This window comes from Nelumbo nucifera, chromosome 3 (assembly GCF_055504915.1).
Source record: "Nelumbo nucifera cultivar China Antique chromosome 3, China Antique-T2T, whole genome shotgun sequence".
Lineage (NCBI taxonomy): Eukaryota > Viridiplantae > Streptophyta > Magnoliopsida > Proteales > Nelumbonaceae > Nelumbo > Nelumbo nucifera.
The window spans coordinates 29,539,908-29,562,159 of record NC_142651.1 but is presented as its reverse complement, the minus strand read 5'-3'; the positions used below and the strand labels follow the sequence as shown (position 1 = coordinate 29,562,159).

General features: G+C 40.2%; 1 protein-coding gene across 3 annotated transcripts; it reads right to left on the bottom strand.

Annotated features, from left to right (window-relative positions):
• Positions 1–1,012: 1,012 nt before the first annotated feature.
• Positions 1,013–22,103, bottom strand: LOC104610282 (sec14 cytosolic factor-like). 3 transcript variants are annotated; one of them, XR_016084148.1, is made up of 7 exons: positions 21,887–22,103; positions 21,544–21,799; positions 20,316–20,352; positions 3,466–3,583; positions 2,347–2,457; positions 1,527–1,613; positions 1,152–1,390 (listed from the first exon to the last, which is right to left on the bottom strand). XR_016084148.1 is itself a non-coding variant. In XM_010276867.3 (6 exons), the coding sequence occupies exons 1-6, from the start codon at positions 21,956–21,958 to the stop codon at positions 1,247–1,249; spliced, it is 738 nt and encodes a 245-aa protein (XP_010275169.1). In that variant the 5' UTR covers positions 21,959–22,103; the 3' UTR covers positions 1,013–1,246. The 3 variants fall into 3 exon arrangements, 2 of the variants coding, with proteins under 2 accessions (XP_010275169.1, XP_010275237.1); XM_010276867.3 differs by lacking the exon at positions 1,527–1,613 and having other exon boundaries at positions 1,013–1,390; XM_010276935.3 differs by lacking the exons at positions 1,527–1,613; positions 2,347–2,457 and having other exon boundaries at positions 1,013–1,390.
• Between the last annotated feature and the right edge of the window lie 149 nt (positions 22,104–22,252).

Below are 22,252 nucleotides of genomic sequence, written 5' to 3'. Positions count from 1 at the left end.
CCAAACCCGCTGCAGGCCCTCATACGTCTCCCATCTCAGGCGCTCATCTCCACCAACCTCCAGGCAGCTCAAGTATAAATAGGGGTACCTCCCTCCAGGTAAGGGGGTTACAAAAACTCAAGACCAACAGCTACTATCATAAGCGCTATTGCAATAACTGTCGCTGTGATTTTATTTTAGAATTACCTACCAGGATCCTGTCCTGGTACTCTTCCTTCGTACCCTGTACTAACTTGACTGTCGGATACTCTGCCTCGAATTCTCACCCAGGACCTCTGACGAGTTACTGCCTTGCAACACTTCAGCCACCTACCCTCGGCTTCTACCGTACTCGGAGTCCACCCCGCCTCGGCCTCAACAACGATCTCTCCGAATCCTCAAAGCCTTCGGCTACCCTTCGGAGACCAAGGCAATCAATATAAACCAGATGAATTCAACCCAAGTTGTGAGGCCAATCAATTTATTGATTTGCAACATTTAATGAGTGAAATACTAGGCCTTTCTTCAAGGTTTTACAACTTTTATATTACTTTCTATAATGGATTAGTTTCATTCTTCCTGCATATGACCCCGCCAGGTTAGGTCGGTTCAGATATGAACAAGGACTAAGAAGCTTGAATTCAGTGTCATCACATCCCATTACTAACATCATCCCCCAAGCCCTAGAAATTTAGGTGAGACTTGATGAACCATCACCATAAAAAGGAAGTATTGGTGAAAGGATTTACAAGTTCCAGTAGGGATTTCTATTACTAATCATCCATTTCTTTATCTTCAAATCCATTTGGTTGCACATAAAATGAAGGAAAATGGGCAATTTCCGCAACCCACTTTTCATATAGGATAGCTCCCCTTGATTCAAATCTCACCAATAGCCATATATATTACAAAACACTTGAGGTTCATTTTCCAAGTTAAGCCAAACACTAGGAAAATTATTTGTTTTCCCACAGCATCATTCTGAGGAAATTATTTATTTTACTTCTGCATGCAATCAAAATGAAAAAAGAGATGCCCCAAAATGTTTACATCTGTTGGATCCAAGTGGATCTTACCAAGAAGCTGTCAAATTCCGCATGAAATCTAATACATCTGAAGCATATTAACCTTTCTCAAGTACAAGTGTTACATAACTAGAAGAAATTTAAGGGTTATGGAAATTGTTGAAATTTATTTAATTTGCCCTTACCATTGTGTCATTATTATAATGCAATTAGAAACGGAGGAAATTCTAAAATATGTATATTTAATTCTGGGATGGAGAATGGCTCAATTTAACATCCTGGAGAGCTACAAGTTTTGCTTTCCCACCATACTCTTCTGGCAAGGTATCCTCCCCAATTTCCATTATAAAAGCTTTCCGCTCCTTTTCATTGGTGACAATGACAATCTGCCTCAACAGCAAAAAAGACATTAGTTCTAGCAATATAATTTTCTGATAAATGCAAAACCTATTAAATAGCTAGATTTAGGCCTCTTTTTAACTAGATCCTTCAGCAGAAATTTCCCTTAAGGGAGAGACCCACATTGTCTGTTGAGCTTGAATTTTTGGAATCATCACTGCCATATCTTCCAATTAATCCTTTATCATGGACTTAGGTCCTGTTCCAACACTACGCACAATAGAACCATTTCACTACAATTCTGCATGGTATTTAAGCTCACACTGTAGTCTCCAAAATGGATTCATTTCACTGTTATTAACATTCCACAAATAATCCATTTTTGATGAATCTGTGATTAAGAATGGGAAGGAAAATAGAAATGAAATCATGAAAATGTGAGATACTGGATTGACAGAATAAATTCCACACATCAATTTCTATGATCACCTTCAATTTTGAAGTGAACCAAGACTACAAGAAAATTTAGAAAAAAAAAAGATGTCCCAGTTGACACTATTAAACTCACAATGCTATGAGATTTCCTGAACAGGTCACCACTAGGAATTCTGTAAATAACCTCTACAATTTCAGTCAGGTGATTGGGTGATGCAGCCAACTCAAACAGATCATCAGATAGGTGATGCTTTGAAGTAGCATTTAGCTTATTCTAAGTCTCTCAATTTTATGCCCCACTATGCATCAAACATCTCTAATAATAAAAGTCGATCAAGTTTGAAAATTTTAATCTAAAAATACCTAAAGAAAGGAGCTTTGGTGTTCCACATGAGTCATGTTTTTTCGATCAGCAACTTCTTGTATGGAATATGAAAAAAAAATTCTTTTAGGCTGAACTTTGCCCAAGAATAGTGGGTTAGTTGGGAAGAGCCTTTTTGCATGTTGATGGAAGTTTTTTATGGTACCCTATATATCTAATTTATTTGTTTTTCAAAAGAAAACATACCTTTTCAAGTGTTGCCTTCTCTAGGAAGCAAGAAACCATCCTCCAAATACTGACAAAGAACCAGGGCATACTTAAAAGGAACAACTTTGCCAACCGTTCTGGATAGTAAGACTGCATGAAGTAAGAACACATAACAATATTATTATAATTGCCTGTTAGTCCTATAACTTCCCCACTCTATGGAATTGGTTAAGAACAATGTCTTTATACCTGGACTGGAGTTTAACCAAAACAGCAAGATGACTTTCTCCCATAATTTCAGTAGGTCAACAGGGTTAGTCCATTGATATAAAGCAAAATAAAAAAAAAAAGGGATATTTAATGGGTAGTGATTTGTGAACATCCTCCTATTGAAAGTGGGGAAAACTCTTGGTGGAAAGACAAAAGATAACCTAATATTATATTAACAAGAATGAACTTGCCTTTTTCAAAGAATATTTTCAACTAATGATGAACAATCCCATTCATCAAAAGTAGAGTATCCCTAAATCACCATCTTATCTGATATAGTTCAGTAGTTACTTTAACCCAGTGGTGTGAACAGTTCATAGTTTCCAAGGTCTATTTGGATTTGAATATTGGCACAAATCCAGTAATCATAGCTGTACAGGGAGAGGGGGAACTTGCTCTATACAATCTAAATTTTAAATCACAAATCCCACTGAATCAGCCAATCAAAACATGGTCATGTCACCCAGCGAGAGATCCCAAAACATAGAAATTGAAATCGGCACCCATTATAGTTGGATTTTGTATTAATTGGACAGGAGAGTATTAATTGTCCAGACCAGAACTCTATACTACTTATTTTCTTCTCTGGAAATTTGGAAAACTTAGCGGCAATCATTTCTCTCCAAATGTTCTTAATGCTTGAAAATAAAAACTCATGATGTAAAACAAATTCACTGAAGAGATGTTAATGAAAAGCAAATGGAGTCCTTCAAGATTTTGAAACAGGATTTGACTAGAGATTATGTTATATAAAGAACATATGCATCAAAACCCTATGGATAATTTGAAATGATTCCTTTCAACCTGTTGAAAAAAAACTAAAAAATTCTACTCGATAATTTACAATAACTACTATTTCCATTAAATTATTAGAAAATATGAACTTACCTGCAAAAACTGAAATCCAGTAATTAAAGCACGAGCATCAATGTTTTTAACTGTAATTTGTTGCAAATCAAGAATCCCGATTAATTTCTCATTCCCTATTTCTCTTCCTCTGATAGAACTGAAAATGGAAGACAAACCAACATCAAGAAAACCACTTTTTCCTAAAGGAAGAAAAAGATAACCACGTTTATACAAGGAATGAATGGAAGTATATAATATAGACAGGCAAAATGTATTCTGTTGAGACACAACAATGGATATTTTCCACCATAAATTCTTTTTAGCACCATGGCGGATTGACATGTCAAAATTCAAATATGCTCTCCAATAACTAGGCCATATTATCTGGCTCTTCTGTTCAAGGTTTTCATGAGTTTCCCCATTAGGCTCCACTTGTTTCATAGTAATTAGACAGAAATTTTTTCAAACTGTTTATGCTTCCACTTCTTTTATGGACAAAACTTTGTTTTCTGCCCTTCTTAGATGGAAACAAACACAGCCTTATTTTTTTTTAATTTGAGAAAAAAATGGTAATTTGGGCTTTCTTATTAGGGATTTCATATCTTTCAAGGCTACATTTCATTAAGTCAAAACGGTATTAAGTTCAAAATGGTAGGAAGTAAAAACCCCAATATTTTAGAGTTGTTTTCTGTAGCTTTCTATTGTTTCTAGAGTTCATAGGTTGGATAATATACTCACAGTAGTAAGCATCATCAAGATTTCAATGTTGTTGAAATCTAAAGACATACACTTTAAGTATCACAGCATAAATGTTAATTTATTTATGTAATATTAAAAAATTAGGGGCCTTAAAGACAGAGAGACCTGTATATTTCAAGATGTAAGTGCACCAACAACAAGCTGCCAAGGGCGTTTAATAAAAGATGTGGTGTTTTTCAAATTCTATAACACTATTTTTATCATAGTTGTCAAGGCAACACCTAGGTGGCAAGGCACCCTTGGAGGCTTGCCTCGCCTAATTGCCAAACAGTTTTCTATAGTGTGTTAGACAAAACTTTTATATTCTTAATTTCTTGAGGTTATAATTTTAAAATAGACATTTTTAAACTAAAATATTCATTTTGTGTGTTTATATACTACTTTCATTTTATTATTTTCTTATTTGTTAGGGTTTAATCAACACAAACATTCCTAAATGCTGTATTGAACCCTGAAAGACTTCAAAACCTGAACCAATAAGTCAGGAAGAATTTAAAATGTTGCCTAACCAACAAATTTACTTCTTTTTCTTTACTAATTTTGTGTCTATACTATATACCAATTTTCTTCTTCCACCTTTTCTTTTCTTCTTTTCCTATAACAGAAATAGGGGTTCAGCCCTTATATTTTTTTGAATTTTTTTTTCTTTCTTCTTTTTTTCTCATGAATATGTTGGAATATATTGATTTTCTGTACTTCAACATGAATTTTATACTTTTCTCATGAAAATTATGGATAATTATTAAGGAAATATGACTATGGAACCTAGGAAACTACCCTAGGATACATATTTTTACTTGAAAAAATTCATCGCCTAGGCGGGCACCTAGGCGACTAGGCGACAAGGTGCCCCCTTGGCGCCTAGCCTCGCCTTGGCACCTTGAAAACTATGATTTTTATTTATATACTGAAGAGTCTATAGTCCTAGTTCCCAATAAAAGCTTGTGATCATGTTAGTCTCATTTTCCTTTTTTATGCTAGTAATAGTTACTGATGATGCGGGTTTTGGCAGCTCCCTACTGGATGGCAACTCAGACACCGCACTAGACAATTCCTAGCTGGAAGGTGGCTCGGATGCCTAGCTGAACAGTTCCTAGCTAGAAGGTGGCTCGGATGCCTAGCTGAACGGTTCCTAGCCAGAAGGTGGCTCGGATGCCTAGCTGAACAGTTCCTAGCTAGAAGATGGCTCGGATGCCTAGCTGAACGGTTCCTACCTAGAAGGTGGCCCTGATGCCTGGCTGAACAGTTCCTAGCTGAAGGTGGCACGGATGCCTAGCTGAATGGTTCCTACCTGGAAGGTGGCCCTGATGCCTAGCTGAACAGTGACGAGCTGTATAGTTAACTGGGGCGACTTGCAAGGAAACAGTGCCAGAGTGCCCGGGTTTCTTTACCCGGGGTGGGCACTCCGATGCTTAAGTCAACGAATGCAGAGATTTTTAGAGCGCTAAAATGCTAGAGAGTTGGAGAGCTGTGAGAGCAAAATTGAGCATACCTCCTGAGGTTGGGGGTAAGGCCCTTATATAGGCACTGTTTGGCGTGGGCTTCACGCACCACGTCCGAGATCTCTGGGTGATGTGCCTAACCGGTCCGAAGTCCTCAAAGGTAGTCGTGCACATAGGCCAGTCTTTGCGCCTTATTTGGTTTCCTCTGGAACATTCGGTGTGGGAGCCAACTTCCGAGAGACCCGGGAGTGATGGGATGCATGCAGAATTGGTCGGCGAGCACATCCCGTAGGTTGCCACCTAGACCTTAATCAAGTCGGCAAGCCCTCGAGGGAGGTCGCTCCTCACGTCGAGGTCACTTCGGCCGGTACTGACGACGTACCATAGGTCAACCCTGGACGAGGTGCTGCTAGCCGCCCTGAATTGTGGACGAGGTCACCTGCTAGGTTTCCACCAGGTCGGCGGAGGCAGGTCGCCAGGTCGGCAGCGGATGGTCGCCATGTTAGTGGAGGTAGGTCGCCAGCTGGGACTCCATTTTGGCTAAGGCAAGTCATCGCCTAGGTGGTGCCGAGGTGTCATCCAACCGTTCTGAGATAGATGTAAATCAGTCCTCTAAATCTGATGTAAACTTGGGAAAATTAGAGAGAAAAGAGGAGGAAAAGAAGCGAACAACAATACAAGAGAAGGAAGATGGAGAAAGAGGAGGAAGAAGAAGAGTTCAAATATTTCTTCCCTCCCTTCTCTAATCCTTTTACTAAACTTCAATCTTAACATAATTACAAGTATACCCTTAAGTGGGCGGCCAACTAGGCAGTAACATAAAGAGAACGAGAAAAAGAAATAACAGGTCCATTAGCTAACAAATAAATAAAACATACTACAAGAAAAGATACTAGGGCCCATTCAGCCTAGTCTCTTTACACTCCCCCTCAAGCTGAGGATAGATGTCAATCATGCCCAACTTGCTTATATAGTGTGTCAACTTCCCTCTCAGAACTCCCTTGGTCAAAATATCAACCAATTGCTATTTTGAGGTGATGAATGGCAAACAAACTTTTCTTGAGGAAACTCTTTCCCGTATAAAATGTCTATCAACCTCAATGTGCTTAGTTCTACCATGTTGAACAGGATTATGTGCAATATTGATAGCTGCTTGGTTGTCACAGTAGAGCATCATTGGCTTCTCATAGTCAACTCCCAATTCTTTTAAAAGGGATCATAGCCACAGTAATTCTGACGCACCATGTGCCATAGCCCTATATTCGGCTTCAGTAGAGGATCTAGCAACTACAGACTGTTTCTTACTCCTCTATGAAACAATATTCCCTACCACCAAAGCACAATAACCTGAGGTGGATCTCCTATCATCAATACATCCTGCCTGATCAGCATCAGTGTAATGTTCCAGCTTCATGTGTCCATGTTTGGCAAATAGAATACCTTTCCCTAGAGTACCTTTCAAGTAACACAGAACTCTTTCTGCAACAGCTAAATGAGTATCTCTAGGAGAATGCATAAATTGACTGATAACACTCCTTGATCTCAAATTCAGAGTTAAGAAATCTTTTGAGTTTACTGGCATCTTGGGTGTCATTACCCGTGACTACAATATCATCAACATAGACTATCAAAAAGGTCACCAGAGAGCCACTTCTTTTCAAGAACAAGGTATGATTCGATTGAGTTTGTGTGTAACCAAATGAGACGAGTAGCTCTGAACCTCTCAAACCAAGCCCGAGGAGACTGTTTGAGACTGTAAATAGATTTCTGCAGTTTACACACCTTCCCCTACATTTCCTTTCCATACACCCCCGGTGGAAAAAACATATAGATCGTCATTCAAGAAGGCATTTTTAACATCAAACTGGTGGAGAGGCCAATCAAAAGTAGCAGCCAGAGATAACAAAACCTGGACTGAGGTCATCTTAACCACATAAGCAAATGTCTCAAGATAGTCAATACCATACATCTAAGTGTAGCATTTAGCAACCAACCTGGCCTTAAACCTCTCAACAGAGCCATCAGAGTGATATTTAATGTCAAATACCCATTTACAACCCACTGGTTCCTAAGTCAACAATATCCCAGGTATGGTTCTTATGCAAAGCATCCAGTTCAGCCATCATAGCATCCTTCCATTCAGGTGTAGATAAGGCTTCTGGTACAGACCTGGGTATCACATGGGAAGAAACAGAAGCAAGAAAAGAGTGTACGTAGGAGATAGAAGGCTATAAGATAGGTGTTTGGAGATACAATGAGTTGTACACTTCCGCTTGCCCTTGCGAAGAGCAATAGGAAGATCAAGGTCTAGGAAAGATGTAGATGGGTTAGAGGAAGGCTGACCTATTACCTCGATAATGATGGGAGGAGCAAGAGCCTCTTCTATAGGAGTGGAAACTTGTCCATGTTTGAATATGTGCCTTTGGTACCACCTTTGAAGAACAGGATGAGGAGGAATTACAAGAGGATGAGATGGAGGAGGAGGAGGAACAGGAATATTGAAGGTAGGCTTAGCGGGAGAAGTAGACACCTCATGAGATGACTCAAAAGGAACAAGAAGAGGAATTGTTGGAGACATAGCAAAGGGTTCCTCAGATTTCTCCCCCTCAGGAGGAATACTAAAGAAAGGAGTAGACTCAGCAAATGTGACATCACGAAATACAAAACAAGTGCCATTAACTGCATCAAAATAGCAATATCCCTTCTGTGTGGGGGCATATCCCAGAAAAACACATTTACGAGCCTTAGGTTCAAATTTGTGCCTTTGATGGTTGTGAACATGCACATAGCAAGTGCACCCAAAAACACGGAGAGAAAGAGATAAGAGATCCTCATCCGGAAGAGAAGGCTAAAGGGGGTTTTGAAGCCAAGAACCTGGGAAGGCATACGGCTAATCAAAAAGGTAGCAGTAAGGACAACATCTCCCCAAAATTTTATAGGAACATGGGATGCAAAAAGGAGGGATCTGGCAACTTCAACCACATGTCGGTTCTTCCTTTCCGCCACTCTATTCTGTTGTTAAGTGTAGAAACAAGAACTTTGATGAATAACCCCAAAAGTTTCAAGATAGGCTGAGAGAGTTTTTTCAAAATACTCCTTAGCATTATCAGAACGGAATATTTTGATCCGAGTGTTAAATTGGGTAAGAATGAGTTTATGAAATTTTTGCACAATAGTTGGTACTTCATCCCTGGATTTCATGAGTGTAAACTAAGAAGCTGAACTCGAAGTAGTAAAGAAGAGGATGAACTTCTTAGATGCAGAGAATGTTGAACTGTGTTAGCAGTCGACTAGGCCTTTATTTAAATATAAGTGAAGTACAAAGTACAATAAAATTACTGGTATACCCCTGATTAGTAATGGGACAACCAGAATACTTAAAACATAAACAGGATTAGGCCCATTAGCAAAGGCCCAGTTACAAGATAAAATTAACATAAGAATGGGCTAATAGGAGACCCTATTAGCCGAACACACTCTAGCATTCTAACACTCCCCCTCAAGCTAAACATGGATATCAATCATGTTCAGGTTGCCAAGTATGTCCTTGAACTTTGTAGTTGCCAGCCCTTTTGTTAATACATCTGCAATCTGCATTTCTGATGGAGTATAAGGCACACAGAGTTCCCCTGAAACAATTCTCTCTCTGACAAAGTGTCGATCAATTTCAATATGTTTTGTCCTATCATGTTGCACGGGATTGTTGGCAATGTTGATAGCTGCTTTATTATCACAATACAACTTGAGAGGACCTTCAGTCTTGATACCAAGCTCATTAAGGAGAGTTCTAAGCCATAAGAGTTCAGCAACCCCATGTGCCATAGCTCGGTATTCTGCTTCTGCACTTGATCTAGCCACAACATTCTGCTTCTTACTGCGCCATGTAACTAGGTTTCCTCCCAATAATGTACAGTAACCTGAGGTTGATTTTCTGTCTCCAACAGACCCATCCCAATCAGCATCAGTGTAGGCTTCAATTTCAAGTCTACTGTTCTTCTTGAATAGAATTCCTTTCCCTGGGCAAGTTTTCAAGTATCTGAGAATTCTTTCCACTGCTCTCATATGAGGAGTCTTTGGTGAGTGCATGAATTGACTGACAACATGCACTGCATAGGCAATGCCTGGCCTAGTGAGGGATAAGTATATCAGTTTTCCTACCAATTTTTGGTACCTTTCCTTATCACAGTATTCCTCACCCATTGATTCTTGTAATCCATGGTTCGGTTCTATTGGTGTGTCTGCTGGCCTGCACCCCATCATGCCTGTTTCTTCTAGGAGATCTAACACATATTTTCGTTGACATATGTAGATTCCTTCTCTTGATCTAGCAACTTCAATCCCGAGAAAATATCTTAGATTTCCCAGGTCCTTGATCTCAAATTCTGAAGCTAAGAACTCCTTCAGCCTTTTCATCTCTTTCACATCATTTCCAGTAATCACCATATCATCCACATAAACAATGAGAGCTGTAAGTTTTCCATCCTGCCTCCTTGTAAACAATGTATGATCCGCATTGCTCTAAGTGTACCCCACTTTTTCCATGGCCGTACAGAGTCTCTCAAACCATGCCCGGGGAGATTGCTTCAAGCCATACAAAGCTTTCCTTAATTTACACACCTTCTTTCCAACATTATATCCAGGTGGGGGTTCCATGAATACCTCTTCATGTAGATCACCATTTAGGAAAGCATTCTTCACATCCATCTGATGGAGTTCCCAAGAGAATTTTGTAGCTAATGGCAAAAGAACCCTGATTGTGTTGAGTTTTGCTACCGAGGCAAAGGTTTCCTTGTAGTCAATTCCTTCCTTTTGTGTAAATCCCTTTGCCACAAGTCTGGCCTTGTATCTTTCAATTGACCCGTCTTCCCTGTGCTTTACTGTGAATACCCACTTGCACCCAACAGTGCCTTTCCCTTCTGGCAGGTCCACCAATTCCCACGTTCTTGCTTTCATTAGGGCTTTCATTTCTTCATTCATGGCTTCTTTCCATCTTGGATCAGATACTGCCTCTGAATATTTGGAAGGGACACATACAAAGGAAAGAGCAGACACAAAGGAATGATAGGTAGGTGATAAATGTGAGTAAGAGACATAATCAGCTATGGAATGCCGAGTGGTACAAGAATGAACAGGCTTACGGAGAGCAATAGGAAGATCCAAATCTGAATTGAGAGAGTCAGAAATACCTTGGATTGTCGAGACAGATTGATCTGAGTTCAACTGGTTGCAATCATGAGGCTGAGGGCCCTTTTTCCTTCTACTGTATGTGAGTATCTCTTTCTCTTGTCTGCTGGAGTCATCAGAAGCATCAGCTGGAGCTAGAGTCTCACTAGGTTGACACGGAATGTTACAGCTAGGAGTAGTGGAAGGTGATGAAAGGGGAACAAAAAAGAAGGGAGACTGAGAATCCTCTTCCATTCCACTAGTCTCCCCCTGAAGAGGATTCTGGGAAGACTGGAAATAGGGTTAAGACTCAAAAAAGACTACATCTCTGGTGACATATTTTTTCTTGGAGACAGGATCATAACACTTATACCCCTTTTGTGTAGGAGAATACCCCAAAAATATTCCCTTTGTAGCCTTAGGATCCAAGTTGGTTTTCTTTGGATCCTTCACATATATGAAGCATGTACATCCAAAAACCTGTGGGGGAAGAGGAAATTCTGGAAGAGTGGGACACAACACAGAGAAGGGGGTCTTCATACCTAGTACCTTAGATGGCATCCGATTTATCAGGTATGATGTAGTGAGGACAGCTTGAGACCAATATTGCTTGGGCACATTGTGCTGGAAAAGTAAAGCTCAAGCTGTCTCCATTAGGTGCCTGTTCTTGCGCTCAGCAACTCTATTTTGCTGAGGGGTGTAAGCACATGATGACTGATGTAACATGCCTTCGTCTTCCATGAATGAGTTTAGGGATCTTTCAAAGTATTCAGCTGCATTGTCTGAACAGAATTGTTTTATCTTCTTCCCAAATTGTGTTTCAATCATCTTGCAAAACATCATAGTTATCCGTGGAACTTCTTCACGTCCTTTTAGCAGATAAATCCAAGTGCACCGAGAATAATGGTCAATAAAACTGATAAAATAACGGAAGCCATCAATGGAAACAATGGGTGAAGCCATCAATGGAAACAATGGGTGAAGGACCCCAAACATCAGAATGGACCAAATCAAAAGAGGCTTGTATTTCATTACTAGAAATTGGATACATTGATCTGCATTGTTTTGACATTTGACACACATCACAAACTAAACTTTGACTCGGAATTCCCTTACATAAATCGGGAAACAACATAGCTAAAGAAGAAAAGGACAAGTGACCTAGCCTAGCATGCCACAAGTGCATCCTAGCTCTTGACTCCACACTTTCTGGACTAGTAGTAGCAGAAGTTTGCAGTGCTAAGCTGACATTAGCATCAAAATAGTAGAGGCCCTCATACTCACGACCACTCCCAATCGTTCTCCTCGTCAATCTGTCCTGGAAGACACAGTGAGAGGGAAAAAAAGTTATACTGCAGTTCAAATTTCTTGTAAGCTTTGAAACAGACATCAGATTTGATGTAAGACTAGGAACATGTAAGATTGATTTAAGAGAGAGATCCTTGCTTAGGTCAACCACTCCCTTTCCTGAGATGGTGGAGAGTGACCCATCAGCTACTCTCATCTTATCCTGGCCCGACAACAAATGATATGAGGAGAATATTGAGGACATGTGTGTCATATGGTCAGTGGCCCCTGAGTCAATCACCCAAGAGCTAGAATTAATGGAACTAGTTGCACTAAATGCAGAGGCTGTACCTGATTTGACAAGAGAGGTGGAAGCTAAAGGATTGTTCTTCAGACGGGCTAATGCTCGGCTGAGAACCTCTACCTCACTAGCTATAAATCCCAAGGTACTTGGTCCAGCAGAATCAGCAACCTGCTTTGTGGTGGAGGAAGACACTGGCTGAGTACTCTGTGAGATATCACTACTGCTGTTGGTGGCAAGATTCCCACTTGCCGTATGGCCCTTATATTGCCTTTTGTCCTTTCCCAGAGCAGCTGGCTTCAGATGAGGGTACAATACCCAACATTTCTCCTTTGTGTGTTTCTCACCACCACAATGGGTACACTTGAGGGTCTTCTTGTCTGAAAATCTGTTTCCCTTAGTGGAGATTAAGGCTGAATGTTCTCCAGATAGTTCTGTTGCTTGTGTCTGGGAATCAAGTTGCATCTCCTTTCTCCTTACCTCTTCATTCCTCACCAAGTAGTAAACATGATGAATTTCAAGTAATTTGTCTCTCCCTAGAATCTGTGACCTTACACCTTCATATATAGGGTCTAAGCCTACCAGGAACTTAAAGGCTCTGCCCTCCTCAATCTGCTTGTCATGCCTCTCCTTATCCCTTGCATTTTCCCAATCCAAAATCAAGTGATGGTCAAGCTCTTCCCAGAGGCCTTCCAGTGTTGCAAAGTATGTTGCCACAGACATGTCTCCTTGCCTTAGGGCTGCAATGTCTTTGTTCAGCCTGTAGATTCTGGCATTGTTCTTCTTTTGGCCATATGTCTTAGATACTTTCTCCCTGATTTTTGCGGCTGTAGGGAAGTGAAGAACAGTTCTGGCCACTCGAGGAGTCATGGAGGCCAGCAACCAAGACATGACTGTGGCATTTTCCTTGCGCCACACAGTGTATTCAGGGCTGCTGATTTCTGGTTCCTTTTTGTCTCCATCCAAATAGCCTGTGAGGTCACAAGAGGTAATGAACAGTCTTGCTGAGACTGACCACTCTCTAAAGTTATACTCATCCAATAGCACACTTGTAATCTGCAAGCTATGCAGATTAGGGTTCTCCAGGTTTGAGGACCTTGTAACAGATCTGTTATCTCTAGAAGAAACTTCACCAGATAGTGATGACATCCTAACTTCAGTCAAAGAGTTTGTTCACAGTGCGGTAGGTGGTTCTGGTTAGGGTTGGCCGAAGTGGTCACAGAGTTCACAGTGCTGGTAGCACACCGGATAGGTTTCACTTTGACTAAACCAGTTCGGGTACAGTAGCAAATGAAGGTTTGTAACTGAACCAGTTCACAGAGCTGAAGTAGTGCTGATACCAGAAGAAGGGCTGATAACTGACCTGGAAATGATCTGTAACTGAAGTCGCCACAGTTCTGTAAAGGTCTTGCTGATGCACCGAAGCTGCAACTGTAGAGGAGGCTATGCCTTTACCACTGTTCTGCACAAATCTGGCTGGAGCACCAAAGCTGCAACCGTAGAGGAAGCCCTCCCCCTTTCGGCTAGTGCTAGGACTGCTGGAATCAGTCCTCAACTAGGTCTGTCTTGTACAGACCTCTCTTAGTAGCCAAATAGCTACTACTTGCTAAAAAAAAAACTAGTAGGACATCTACTTCTGGGTCTTACTTCCCTTGAGTCCTACAACCAAGAGAAACACCCTAGGTTCGAACTTGCTGAGTTCCCTTACACTCCTAGGTCTTCACTGCAGCAACCCAGAAAGAAAGGAGAAGATAAAAGAAGGCAGCAAGAGAAGATAGTGCACCGGTTGAAACTAGGAAGGAGCTAATGCTCTGATACCATGTAAACTAAGAAGCTGAACTCGAAGTAGTAAAGAAGAGGATGAACTTCTTAGACGCAGAGAATGTCGAACTGTGTTAGCAGTCGACTAGGCCTTTATTTAAATATAAGTGAAGTACAAAGTACAATAAAATTACTGGTATACCCCTGATTAGTAATGGGACAACCAGAATACTTAAAACATAAACAGGATTAGGCCCATTAGCAAAGGCCCAGTTACAAGATAAAATTAACATAAGAATGGGCTAATAGGAGACCCTATCAGCCGAACACACTCTAGCATTCTAACAATGAGATAAATCCAATTTTAACGAGAGTGATCATCAATAAAAAGGATAAAGTACCTGTAACCCCCCATAGTAGGCAAATGATATGGCCCCCACACATCAAAGTGAAAAATATGAAAAGGAGAAATAGATCTTTTATTGTTTATTGAATAAGATTGTCTACAATGCTTTGCCAGTTCACACGACTCACAATGAAGACTTGATAAAGACACTCCCTTAAACATATCTGAAAATAAATGACTCAAAGCAGAAAAAGACAAATGACCAAACCGAAAGTGACATAACATGGCTTTGTCAACAGACTCTAACAAGACTGACTCCAAGGCAACTCCATGAGGTGGTCCAAGAGCACTATCAGGTGTGTCCAACAAATATATTCCGTTCGCCTCATGGCCACTCCCAATCATCCTCTGAGACTATAGGTCCTGAAAAACACAATGAGTGGGAAAAAAGGTTATGCTACAGTTCATGGATTTAGTCAAGCTACTAACAGATAAAAGATTTGTATTAAGTTTAGGGACATGAAGGACAAAGGATAAATAAAGGGTGTCAGAGGTTTTTATATCCCCTTTGCCAGAAATGGGAGCAAGGGACCCATCAGCAAGGGATATTTTCTCTTTACCAGAGAGAAGGTGGTATGAACAGAAAAGGTTAGACAAGCTGGTCATATGGTCTGATGCACCAAATCAATGATCCAAGGGATTTCGTGATTACCTGAAATTGAAGCATGGTTTGCAGAAGCACGAATACCTAAGTGAGATGTAGAAACAGTAGCCTCCAAGTGACTTAACTGCCTACCATACTTTTCAAAATCTGCCTTCATTGCCGCCAACTATTCAATGGTGGACTTCTCTTCACTCTCCTTACTTCTTCCTTCCGGTATTGTGGCAACATTAGCTGTCTTCGGCTTTCCTATCTGACTGCCCTTCTTAAAATTGTTGTTATTCTTAAACCGGTCAGGAAGAAGATCAGGATGAAGCTTCCAGCAAGTGTCCTTCGTATGCCTCGGTTTCTTGCAATATTCACATACCTGCTCCTTATTCTCAGTTGGACCCTTCGGCTTTATTCCCGCATCTGCAAAGTGTTCCATAGGTGGACTCTGTAACTTAACCCGCCGCCTACTCTCCTCACTGCTCACCATAGCATATGCCTAGGCAAAGTAACATCATCTTTGGCCAGAATATTATGCCTAATGATGTCAAACTCAGGGTTGAGTCCAGTAAGAAATTCAAACACCCTGTTTCTTTCCACCAACTTCCTAAACATTTCTGAATCATTCTTAGTCTCCCATGCAACTTTCTCCATAACATCAATTTCCTACCATAAGGGTTTCAATATAGAATAGTAGATTGCTACACTCTTCTCCCCCTGTCTTAGGTTCTTCACATCACTTTTCAGCTTGTAAACTCTAGCCACATTCAACTTATGTGAATAAGTTTCAGTAACACTGCCCCAGATCTCCTTGGTAGAGGACATCCAGAGATAGTGCTGACTTATATGAAGCTGCATAGAATTGACTAACCATCTTATAACAGTATAGTTCTCCTACATCCATTTCTCATATTCAGGGTCTGTCTCTTTGGGTTTCACTTTACTTCCTGTGAGGTACCCTAATTTTCCTCTACTATAGACATAAATCCTTATAGACTGTGCCCAAGCAAGATAATTTGTCCCATCTAGCTTGATTGTGGTCACACTAGTCAAAACGGAATCTACCGAGCCAAGCCCAGAAACCGGCACCTGCTTGAACTCACTTCCATATTGCTCCATTAATCAAACGAAAATCAAAAAATCAGAATTTTGGTCCTTATAAACTTATTTGAAGTCAAACCAGTACCCAGATGCTTGAAAACTAGGGTTTCACTGCATCTAGCTGTTGGAGAGAAAGAGAGAAGATGCAGCCACTCCTACCAGAGCTTCTCGATCTCTTCCAAACCTGAACTGCCCTCTTTTAGAAGTCAAAAGACACCTCCCAAGAATAGAGCGCCACCCCAAAGCTTCACTTTTACTTGTAACTTCGAAAATCTCTAGTCGGCTAGGGTTTTGGGCAGAAACAGTACAACACCACTTCTTGGCAATATCCAACCAGATTTACACTCTCCAAACCCACTACCAATTAGGCCAAAGATCATCTGAACTATAGAGAACCTATCTCTCCATACACTCTCTTAATCGAAGGGTGTATGGGAAAAGAGAAAGAAGAAAAGAAGGAAGAAACAAAACCTGCTCTAATTCCAAGATGTAAATCAGTCCTCTAAATCCGATGTAAACTTGGGAAAAATTAGAGAGAAAAGAGGAAGAAAAGAAGAGAACAGCAGTACAAGAGAAGGAAGATGGAGAAAAGAGGAGGAAGAAGAAGAAGAGTTCGAATATCTCTTCCCTCCCTTCTCTAATCCTTTTACTAAACTTCAATCTTAACATAATTACAAGTATACCCTTAAGTGGGCAGCTAGGTAGGCAGTAACATAAAGAGAACTAGCAAAAGAAATAACAAGCCCATTAAGATAGGCCCATTATCTAACAAATAAATAAAACATACTACAAGAAAAGATACTAGGGCCCATTCAGCCCAGTCTCTTTACAGAGATGCCATGTGTCATGATGTCAATGGAGAGCCAAATCTGCCCTCATCAGTTACCAATGAGAAATGACAGCTTTGAGTGTCTTCTTGGCCTTTTTTCTCATCTTTATGAGACTTGTAGTTAGGATACCTTTACAATTAAAACATGAAACTTGGGAGTTATGCACTCTCTATCCCTGTCCAACCCCTCCTAAGTATTTATATTAAATCATAATGATGAGATAAAAGACAAATCTGCCTCTCATTAGGAGGCAGCAAGACAAAAGAAAATAAGGCCCAATAACTTAAGCTCACACACCCAATAAAGAAAAGAAAAATAAAAAGATAAACACATAGACAACCCATCCCATTACATCACTTCCTCTCAAGCTGAGCATAGATGTCAATCAGCCCAACTTGCCTAACAACTCAAGAAATTTAGCCTTAGATATCCCTTTTGTATATACATCAACCAGCTGTCTTCTTGAGGGTGTGCAAGACACAAAAAAAATCAGTAGAAACTATTCTTTCCCTCACAAAGTGTCGTTTTATCTTAATATGTTTGGTTTTGATATGTACTAGATTCTTTGCTATGTTAATAGCATCTAGGTTATCATAGTACAACCTAAGAGAGCTTGTAAACTCCATTCCCAACTCCTTAGTTAAATATAAAGCCATAATAACTCAACCAATCCATGAGCCATGGCTCTGTATTCTATCTCAACAGTCAACACTTGGCCTAGCCACAACTAACTTTTTCTTACTTTTCTAAGTGACAAGATTCCCGCCAACAAAAGTACAATAACTGCTCATAGATTTCCTGTCTCCCATAAAATCTTCCCAATCTATATCTAAGTATGCCTCAATTTCAAGCTTACCATGCTTCTTAAAAATAGACCTTTTTCTAAACAGGTCTTCAAGTATCTGAGAATTCTCATAACAACTTTCATATGAGGTGTTGGGATGCACGTGTGATTGTATAAAAAGAGTCCCACATTGGAAATGAAAGAAAGATACAAGGGACTTGTATACAAGGATTGGCCTACAACCAAATAGCTTAATCTTTTGGGTTAAAGGTGGTGTCCAACTCTTGTGTGTAAGTCCTACCTCCTATGTACATGTACATGAGCTCTCCAATTTTGTCTACTCCCCTTAGTGCAACAAGTGGTCAAAGCCGAAGGTTCAGTTGGATGCAAGTATTGACAGATGCACACGATGACTGCCATGGCTTTGCCTTGTTCTCCATCGTCAAGTAATTGGCAGGAGCGGTTGATCTCACCATGGTGACTCCGCCCATGGTGGACATGCTTCCATAGTTGAGCAGTTGGTGATTCCCATGGCTTGACCCACCCATGGATGACTCTACCTTTGGCACCTAGCAGCTAAGTGAAGGCTCCCTATGGTTGTGAGCAAAGGGTTCTTAGTTGATGTGTGTCAAACTTGGTGATATGGTAATGACCTCTTTCAAGGGAAAGTATGGAGTACCTACTGTGGAAGAGGCTCACATGTGAGGGGAGATTGTTGGGATGCACATGTGAGCATATAAAGAGAGAGTCCCACATTGGAAAGAAATGAAGGATACAAGGGAGTTATATACAAAGATTGACCCATAACCTAATGTTTTACTATATATACCTTTTTACACCATACCATACTCTTCCCCTTTGGTAGATCTACTAACTCCCATGTTTTGGCCTAGACCTTGTGTACAAGGGTGAAACCAAGTATAAAGTTGGGGATCCTTGGTCCCCCCAAACATTTTCTTAAAACCAGACCTTTGTATGGTAATACAATAATAAAGTGGGTCCTAGCTAGCCGCCACCCCCCCCCCCCAAAAAAAAAAAAAACAATAAAACAAATAAAACAAAACAAAAAGGTCCCATTAAAATGTTAAAGGAGTGTTCTCTAACTCTCTAATGGCCCTCCACTTAACTCTCAAAATTATAAAAAAAAAAGACATTGTTTATTTTTCTTTTATAAAAACCCCATAATAGAACCAAAACCTCCTACCCTATTTCTCTCCAAGCCCTATCATAGGAAAAATAAGTCAATTACATTGAGAATTAAGTGGTACTTATGGGATTTGGGAGTTGCCACAAAGCCTATAACCAACAGATATACTTAACATAATTTTTTTATTACCATAAACCAGAAAAATATATAACTTGCCCCTCCAAGATAAAATTGTTGGCTCTGCCACTGCTTGTGTAATAGGGTCGATTATTTCAGGTCTGTTAGTACAACATGAAACATTGATAGCCCTGCTAGTCCAATGAACTATTGATCCACAACTCTCCAATTCTACTGATATGCTAATAACTTCTCAATTGGCTAGAATGGTAGCTCCTAATTTCCTTGAAATTTAACTAAAACATAATTAAGAAGCAAAGGTATTAGGTTTCTATATCTCATCCATATATCCTATGACACAACAATACAAGATTTATGTATCTCATCTATATTTTCTATGAACAATAACTCTAGTTAGAAACTTGAAACAATAGAAGGGAAAAATTAAAACCATCCCAGAAGGAAACGTGGCACAATCACAAACTTCATATTCCAACATAATCAGCATATATATTGGCCCAATGTTGATTATATATTTCCACATAATCTGTGTTTGGTCTACTTGTCTAGTGAGTTAGTAGCAAACCTACATTTGGAAACAATTGCATATGTAATAGGTGTTTAGGCTCTATTCACAGTGCAAATCAGAACTTGATAAAAATTTTGCACCAGGTTCAGTTTTGCATCTATTTGTTTGTAATTATGGCTCGATTTGGAAAGAATACAAATACAAATATGTACAGTGAAAAACCTTGTATTTTGTATGTATTTGCACTGTACAATGTACATATTTGTATTTGTACTACTACTTCCAAACTGAGCCTATGTTTTTTCTCTCCTATCTGAAACAAAATTTATACCTTTTGCTTCATTTGTACTCATTAGTAGTACAAATTTTGCATCTCAAAAACTGATGCAAAAATTGCACCACCTTCCTCCCATGATCCATCTCAATGGGAATGCATCATCTTGCATCCTACCTCACTCCCAAACAAATAACCAACCCTCCTCCCACCTCCATTCTCTGATAGGACTGCACCATTTTACTACTCACAAACGAAAAGGAAGTCAAATCTGAAGCAAAAGTAAACTACAATTTACACTCCATTGCACTTATACCAATGCAAAAGAAATTTCCACCGCAAAAAAACTAAACCTTTTACAAGTTTGTATCTAGTAGATATAGTTTCAATGTTTCATACCTTGCAATAGTTTTGTCAAGCAAGTGTACCACGAATCCTGCACGATAGTAGAGAATATAATTAGTGTAATATTTGATTACTAGCTTCTTCTATGGCAAAGCTGCCAAAGTAGTTTCCTTTACGAGTATTCTGTTTTCTCTAGCAAATCGCTTTTATTAAAAAAGTCGGGTCATTTATTAGAGAGCGGATCTCCTCCTCACATATAGCGCCTCACAACGACCTCACAGACACATTCCACCGTACGATGGGATGTGTCTGTGAGGTGCCCATATGTGAGGAGCAGACCCCGGCTCCCCTGTGTGAGGATTATTAAAGAAGTCTAAAAATCTAATGGCCATGAAAGAGTAGACATGTGAGCGTGCATGAAATCAGGGAAGAAAGGAAAAAAATTAAAAAAAAAAAAAGGTTTCTAATAGAAGGGCAACTTTTTGCCTTGCATATCAATAAAAAGTAATAATTTTATAAAGTAACTAAAATAAGATAACTTTTGGAGAAAAAAAGGGCATTCGTACTGTCCATCGTCCTCCTCTTTCTAGCCATTTCAACGGGTAAACGACAGTCCGTATTGGCTTCATTCCCTGCAAACCCAGCATCTATACCGTCGTCTCCAGACGCCAGACTGGTGTTGCCTGCATTTCTACTACTACCTCCTCTGTTGTCGTCTCAAGACGCCAGACCGGTGTTGCCTGCGCTTCTACCACTGCCTCCTCTGTTACTATCACCCAGCTGGTGCTGATTATCGCCGATACCGATCATCTTGCTTTCCTATCGATCAGACGGCGTAGATAGAAAAAGGAACAAACGAACCTGCTCTTTGGTCTTGTCCACCCCGGCCATGGCTGAATCGGCAATGTTTGAGACGGTATCCCTCATGACTGGCATGAATACAGGCAGAAGAAGAGGAAGACGATGAAGCCAGCGCGGGCTGCCGTTTACCCGTTGAAATGACGGGCATGAATACAGGCAGAGAAAGAGCCAGACGATGAACAGTTCGAATGCCCTTTTTTGATATTTTATAAAATTACAAAAAATTGCCTTTATCTGCTAAAAACCCAAAAAAAAAACTACTTGGTCCCACCATGGAATGCTATGTGACCCAATCCAAACCGTCCAACAAGTCACCTGCTGGTGGACGGTCTGGATCAAAACTCATGTAAAAACTAAAAACAACACAGAATAAATTAAATTAAGAGGACGACGACGAGGGAATTAACTGGTTAATACTCACTCTTGAGCTGGAGATGATCTTTGGAAGGTAAATGCTTGCTTGCTTTGATGATCAAGACCGGGTGTCCATCTTTAGAGAGACCCTGCAAATAAATCTTTCGAGCATTCAACTCATCTGGTATTTCAGATTCAGGGATGAAGCCCAGAGGAACGAATTCGGCTCTCCAATTCTGCCACTGGACGAACATCTTGGCTGCTTTTTCTGGGTCCATTCTCCTTGCAATCAAGAACCTCAAGAGTGTTGGAGCTCCATAGTTCTGTGAAGAAATAATTGAAAATGATCAGAAGGTGTGACTTTACTGCTTGTAGAAGAAGCAGAGATGAGAGAGGTGGAGGTAAGAGACCTGGGTTGATGATCCAAGCTTCTCCACTGATTTCCTCATCTGGGAGACTGCAGTTTCTTGATGCTTCTCCATCTGGATTAGAGAGAAGGTTATGAATCAACTCGGAACGGGACCAGAGAAAGAGGGGGAGAGAGAGAGAGAGAGGGGATGAGGGCTCCTTTTGACTGTTCAAGGCAGAAAATAGAAGGTACAACAGAAATAAAGAGTGATTTAACAGCGACTGGTTTGAAAAGAAGTTTTTCTTCTTCTAAATGGGGAAAGATGACTGTTAGCCATAGAAGTTTGTTATCGTGGCCGTGGTTAGGAGTCGGTAGCAGGTACGTCAAGGACATTACTGTATGGCTAGCATTTCCCTTTCCATTATGT

Excerpts from the sequence above, each read along its gene's own strand:
- LOC104610282 (XM_010276867.3), bottom strand. The coding sequence starts at position 21,958 with ATGGAGAAGCATCAAGAAACTGCAGTCTCCCAGATGAGGAAATCAGTG. Across the intron at positions 3,584-20,315 it reads CTTGACAAAACTATTGCAAG|TTCTATCAGAGGAAGAGAAA; the intron begins GTATGAAACATT and ends TTCCATTTTCAG. Across the intron at positions 1,391-2,346 it reads AGAAGGCAACACTTGAAAAG|ATTGTCATTGTCACCAATGA; the intron begins GTATGTTTTCTT and ends CTGTTGAGGCAG.